Below are 6398 nucleotides of genomic sequence, written 5' to 3' on the forward strand. Positions count from 1 at the left end.
ATTTTCAGGCAAGGGCAAAGATGACCCTGGAGTTGAAGCTATCTAAAGGATGAATAACTAGGAATCTATTTACTCGAGAAGACCCTTTTGTAAGGAAAAATCCTACACACGTGCACTGGAGTTTGATACTAATCCATTTGTTGGAAACCACTGGAAAACAATGGAAAGCTATTCTAATACGAAGTACCCTCATTCTAATGCAAAAAATCACAGCCCTAGAGTGAGAGACCCCAGCCCAACAGGAGACCCTTCCCCTCTGAGGATGCGCAGAATCATTTTGTCATGTCAGCCGTAGGCTAATTCTGGAACCTGTGAGAAGTTAGGGGATTGTACTAGCATGGAAATGTAGTGATAAAAGATTGTATCAAGCGTGGCGTGGAAAATCTTTCCATGTGCTGGCTTTGTGGGAAACCACCTGGTACCCAGACTCGCGCAGTTCTGAAAGAAAACTGTGTCTCGACCTGGTGTCTGGATTGGCTTCTTGCGCATCGGGTAACAAATCCAAACTTTTCTCGGACAACTTGGCGAGCTGTAAATCTCTGGCACTGCCAGCATCGGGGCACACCTTTCTAAAACCTTTTAGCAGCGCCGTAGGATACCACATTTGTTCAGGGCTGAATTCCAAAGCCATCGGAGGTGGCAATCGTGATAAAAACCGGCCCACATCCCCCCCCAGCCCTTGCCACCTGTAGCCATCCTGCCTCAGGGCTGATCGCTGGCTGGAATTTTTAACTCCTTGTCTAACCACAGAGGTTGTCATTCGGGGACAAATACTGGGTTAAGTTCACCGTCGGTGCAAGAGGAGCACGTGCTACCTGCAAGTGGGCAAAACCATCAGCAAACATAGGCCAGCCCCCAGGGATCATAAACAACAAGAAAGGGATTAAGAAAAAGCACCTAAAAAGCACAGAAAAACAACACCAGAAAGGAAAAAATCAACATTGTGACCAGCAACTATCAATCTCAGAGAAAGCTTATAAGAAACACTCTTTTAAAACATTCCGGTCAGATGTGACGTTAGCTCAACCCTTTGTGCCCCAGCTTGGCTGCCAAAAAGTCTGTTGTGGTGTAACCCGGCAGGCCGCTCAGCACCACACATCTGTTCGCTCACGTCCCCCCATCCTGAGTGAACGTGCAGAGAATCGGAAGGAAAATAAAAGCTCATAGGCATTGATAAAGAGTTTAATAATAAAGGAATAGAAAATAATAATACAAATCATACAATACATTAAAAAGACAATCAATAAAATTTATTAATGTAAACAATTTTTTCCCAGCCTAATGCTCTCCTATCACCACCATGATCACAACATCACAAAATATCACAAAAAATCCATGATCACAATATCACAAAATCACCTAGCAATTTCCCATCATTTCACACTAATGAATCCCCATCACCGTCATGACTTCCCATCCCACTGATCATTTCCTATCCCAGCAACCTCCCATTGCTGATCCCAAGGCTCAGTTCCCAACTCCCATCCATCCATCCATCCATCCATCCATCCATCCATCCATCCATCCATCCACCCATTTTCTCCCGTCCGTGCTGGCCATGCCCACATCCATTCACGGACTGAGCATGGGCAGCGGGAGCGGGCTGCATTAAATCCCCTCGGCATCCCACTGCCAGAACAACTGCAGGCAGAGGCGTTGCTGAGTGAACACCTACACTAGAGGAATTTAAGAAAAAAGGCTATAAAGCAGAGAAAGGACCAGAAAGGAAGAAATAAGCTTTCAATCCCTGCCATTTTGTGTCCCAACAAGCAGTTCCCATGCCCAAACTTGCCCATGCCAGGTATTGCCCATCCCAACAGCTTCCATCGCAACACTCCCAACACTCATTCGTGACCCCCCCCATCTCCCATCCCCCCCCGTTGCCCATCCCTGACAGTGAGAAACACTGACTAGCTACAGCACTAAAGAAGGGTAAGGGCAAGCGAGAGGGGAAAGGGCTGAAGAGTGCGGCTCAAGCTGGAGCAGGTGCCTGCAGAGGTCTCTGTGCCTGCGTGCTGAGCTCAGCGCCACTGGGTGCTGCAGGGGCCGTCGAGGAGCGCAGGGTCACGGGTAGCCGGCATACTTGGCTATGGCCCCGTCTTTCTGCCGCTGCGCGAAGAATTGCACAGGGCCGATCTTCATCTGGTGGGCCGCCCGCTGCCGCTCCTCCTGGGCCAGCTGCTTCAGGCGCTCCCGCTCGGGACGCTGCTGCAGCGTGATGGGCACCGGCTCCTCCTGCTCCTCCAGCGGCGTGGGCGCCGCGTCACCGCCTGCCCAGGGCCCCACGCAGGGCACGTAGTCCACGCGGGGCCGTGCCAGGGGCTGCAGCATGCGCGGCTGTGTGGGCAGAGCCCCCCGCTGCGCTTGGCCCCCCGCGGCTGGCAGGCACAGCGCTCTGGGCGCCTGCTCTAGGGCAGCGTCCCCTGTTCACGCCGTGCTGCCTGGTGGTGCTGGCACCACCTTCTCTTTGCCGCCAGCTGGGGATTGGGGGGCAGCGGGCACAGCTGGCACTGTCTGCGCGGCGCTGGGCATCGTGCTGGGGCTGCTGGAGGTGGGCTGCAGCTGCACACAGGGCAGCTGGCGCCCTGGCCCCAGCGCCTTCGCCCTGGCCCCCAGCGGCTGCAAAGTCTCGCTGGGGGTCTTTGTGTCCCGGCGCTGGCGCTGCAGCGTCTTGGCCCTGACGCCTTGGGGACAGAGGCTGTCCTGGGGCCGCACGGCACCGGGCTCCGCGCTCGGAGTCTCCGGCAGCAGCCGCGCTCTGCGGGGAGGCGGCGACGCTGCTCCTTGCCCCCCAGCAGCCCCCGGGCTTCGGGCTCTCTTGCTGGGCGCCCGGCTGTTGTTGGTCGCTGGCTGCTGCCTGCCACTGCCGTCTTTCCTGCTGCTGCCACGGCGTCCTGGGGCCTTGGACATCCTGGCGTCCCTGGCACGGCGTCCCTGGCAAGGCGTCTCGGGGCCTTGGAGACCCTGGCCCAGCAGCATCTTCCTGTCCTTGCCGGGGCGTTTCTCCGTTGCTGGCCTCTTGGGCTGGGAGCTCTCCGCTGTCCTGGGGGTGCTGGTGGGCGCGCGGCGCTTGGCCCCCCGCTTGGTGCCGGTGGACACAGGGGCAGCCAGGGGGCTCTTGAGGGGACCCAGGGGGCATGTGGGCAGGGGTGTCCTCTGCTCACTGAGGACTTGGGTGTCAGGGGACCTCTTGGGGGGACTCAGGGGGGGTTTGGGCAGGGGTCTACTAGGGGAACTGAGGACCTGGGTGTCAGGGGACCTCCTGGGGGGACTCAGGGGTGGACTGGGTAGGGGTCTACTAAGGGCACCGGGCAGGGGACTGGCTGCAGGGCTGAGCGGGGGGCTCAATGCCAGCACAACAGGGGACCGCACCAACAGCCCACCCCCAACCTTCTCGGGGTACACCCCAGGGGTTGAGGGTACCTCACCGAGGGCTCCTGTGGCTTCCAGTCCCTGCGTGCTCGGCTCCTCGATGTCCTCGGAGAGGTCGGGCAGCTGGGAGAGGAGGCGGCTGAGGGCAGGACTGCTGGGCGAATCGGGGAAGGCGTCCTGGGGCTCCACGGCCTCGAGCCAGCTGAACAGCTCCTCCGTGCCGGGGATGTCCAGGTCGGCCAGGAGCTGGTCCTGCAGGTGCTGCAGCAGCTGGCTGTCCCCTGCCAGCTCTGGAAAGGCCTCGGCGAAGGCATCAGGGCCCAGCTCGGGCAGCTGCGGGGGCTCCTCAGGCACCTGCGGGGCTGTCGCCGCTGAGGACGAAGCAAGAAAATCCCCCAAGACGGGCGATGTCAGCTTTCCCATGGCTCATGGGTGTGGGGCGACAACGGGGCGGCTGTGCCAGCGTCAAACTCACCGTCGGGCGTCGCCGTCTGGGTGCTGCGGGTCGATGGAGCCAGGAAAGGCTCGGGGGGAGTGGGGTCAGGCAGCGGGGGCCCCTGGTCCTCGCTGAGCCCCACGGCGTGGTCGCAGGGCTCCGGCAGCTGCCCCTGGCTGCTGGTCACGGTGCGGGGCGTGGGGAGCGCCTGCCCCCGGAGCCGAGGCCCCGGGACGAGGGGTGGCGGGGGCCTGCGGTGGGCGGGGGCCTGCAACAGGCAGGTGCCTGCGGGGTGCAGGGGCTCCCCGTGGAGCACGGCCCTGGGCCCCAGCCCCAGCGCATGGTGGGGCACCAGTGTCCCCGTCACCATGGGCTGTCCGCACTGGCAGACAGGGGCACAGGGAAGAGCGGTGTGGGGGAGCTGCCCCACGGGGGGGAGCTGCACCACCTGCAGGTTATGCCCCATGGGGGGGAGCTGCACCGGCTGCAGGTGGTGCCCCTCGGGTGGGAGGTGCACCGGCTGCAGGTTATGCCCCACGGGGGGGAGCTGCACCACCTGCAGGTTATGCCCCACGGGGGGGAGCTGCACCACCTGCAGGTTATGCCCCACGGGGGGGAGCTGCACCGGCTGCAGGTTATGCCCCACGGGGGGGAGCTGCACCGGCTGCAGGTTATGCTCCTCGGGTGGGAGGTGCACCACCTGCAGGTTATGCCCCACGGGGGAGAGCTGCACCGGCTGCAGGATATGCTCCTCGGGTGGGAGGTGCACCACCTGCAGGTTATGCCCCACGGGGGAGAGCTGCACCGGCTGCAGGATATGCCCCACAGGGGGGAGCTGCACCAGCTGCAGGTGGTGCCCCTCGGGTGGGAGGTGCCCCCCAGGTGGCAGCTGCGCCACGGGTGGGAGCTGCAGCACCTGCCCCTGGACCTCCGGCACCACGTGCCAGACGGTGGCCTGGGGCAGCGCGTAGGAGAGGGTGGGTACCTGGGGGGGCTGCAAGGGCACCGCCATCGCTCCGGGGAAGGAGGGCAGCAGCCAGGCAGCCACCGTTGGCGGCTCAGCTGGGACAATGAAGGGGGAGTTGGGCGTCTGCGGCACCGGCGGCAGCCGTCTGGGGAATCTCTCTGTGAGGAAAAAGGGCGCTGGGCTGAGCTCTCGGGCGCTGGGCTCGCCGGCAGGGCCGCAGCCCCGGGAGGAGCGGGAGCCCGCTGCTGTACCTGCCATGGTCGCTGGAGAGTGGGGCGGTTCGTTGGGGAACCCGGGCAACGGGGGCTCCGCCCCAACGGCTGACCAGCCCCTCACCGCCATCTTGGTGAGGACTGCAGTTTCTCTACCCAAGCAGGCTTCCCAGCGCCATCAGTTTCCATCCCCATGAGCCTTTCCCGTCCCAGTCCTCATTTGCCAGGCCCAGGGGGGTTTCGCACTCCAACACTTTCCCCTCCCAAGGATTTTCCATCCCAAGACTTTTCCATCCCAAGACTTTTCATCCTCCCGGCGATTTCCCATCCCGACAGTTTCACAGCCCAACAGATTCCCATGCAAACTATTTCCCATCAGCACGAAGCGTTTCTTAATCCCATGAGATCTCATCCCAAAGACTTCCCATCCCTTGCATTTCTTTTCCAACTATTTCCTACCGCAACGAATCGTACCCACCCCATTCAAGATTTCCCATCCCAATAATTTCCCATCCCAAGAGAGATTTCCCTACCCCAATGCTTTTCCTTTCCAATGATTTCCTCCCCAAGGAAGATTTCCCATCCCAATGCCTTTCCTTAAGGATGCCTTCCTCCCCAAGGAAGGTATCTCATCCCAATGCTTTTCCTTCCCAAGGAAGCTTTCCCATCCCAAGGAAGATTTCCCATCTCTTTCATTTCCTAGCCCCATGGCTTTCCAGCCCAAGGAAGTCTTCCCATCCCAGCAATCATTTCTCATCCCACTCATCATTTCCCATCCCCACGATTTCCCATTTTCACCATCCAAAAGACAGCTTAGCCAGCCCACAGCTAGACAGAGATCCCAACAGGGATTTGCACGATTCTGGTAGATGCAAGGGCATGGACACTTGGCGTGCTAACGATTGCACTTTATTCCAGAGCAACACAGATCAGCGGTACCAAGAGCGCTATGATGAATCTGGCGAAGATGTAGATAGATGGTTCTTGCAGGTATTACCAGGAAATAAACAGGTGTCTGCACTTCTCTCTAGCTACCTTAGTAAAAGATCGGAAGGGTAGAGCACTAATTAACAGTAGCATTATAAGAGGCACTACTGTGGCAGTGAAAATACCAGCAGGACATCGGCGTCTCCCATTGCACCATGCAGACCTCCATGCCTTGAGTGCCACCAGCAGTACTCCATGCGAGCTGGACGCTCAGGGCACTTATGGCCACCCACCTTTGTGAGGTCAAAGGCTGACAGTGACTCTCTGCTGACCTCACACGGCTCTCGGGCACCCCGATGGCAGCACTGACGGCGCTAAGCTGACTGCCATGAGCAAAGGCTGACATGAAATGGCTGCTGCGCAACGCCAGGAGCAATGTCTGCCGGGCCGGGGGTTCGGATGGGAGCTCGGCCTTCGGCCTGGG

General features: G+C 59.8%; 1 protein-coding gene across 1 annotated transcript; it reads right to left on the reverse strand.

The window, feature by feature from the left end:
- Window positions 1–756: 756 nt before the first annotated feature.
- Window positions 757–4872, reverse strand: LOC308182951 (uncharacterized protein; the record flags this gene model as incomplete). Its single annotated transcript, XM_080568376.1, has 3 exons — window positions 4401–4872; window positions 3848–4256; window positions 757–815 (listed from the first exon to the last, which is right to left on the reverse strand). Exons 1-3 carry the CDS (start codon window positions 4818–4820, stop codon window positions 757–759), a joined length of 888 nt encoding a protein of 295 aa, XP_080424502.1. The 5' UTR covers window positions 4821–4872.
- Window positions 4873–6398: the final 1526 nt, after the last annotated feature.

Source organism: Anser brachyrhynchus (genome assembly GCF_964034855.1).
Source record: "Anser brachyrhynchus genome assembly, chromosome: 26".
Taxonomy (NCBI): domain Eukaryota; kingdom Metazoa; phylum Chordata; class Aves; order Anseriformes; family Anatidae; genus Anser; species Anser brachyrhynchus.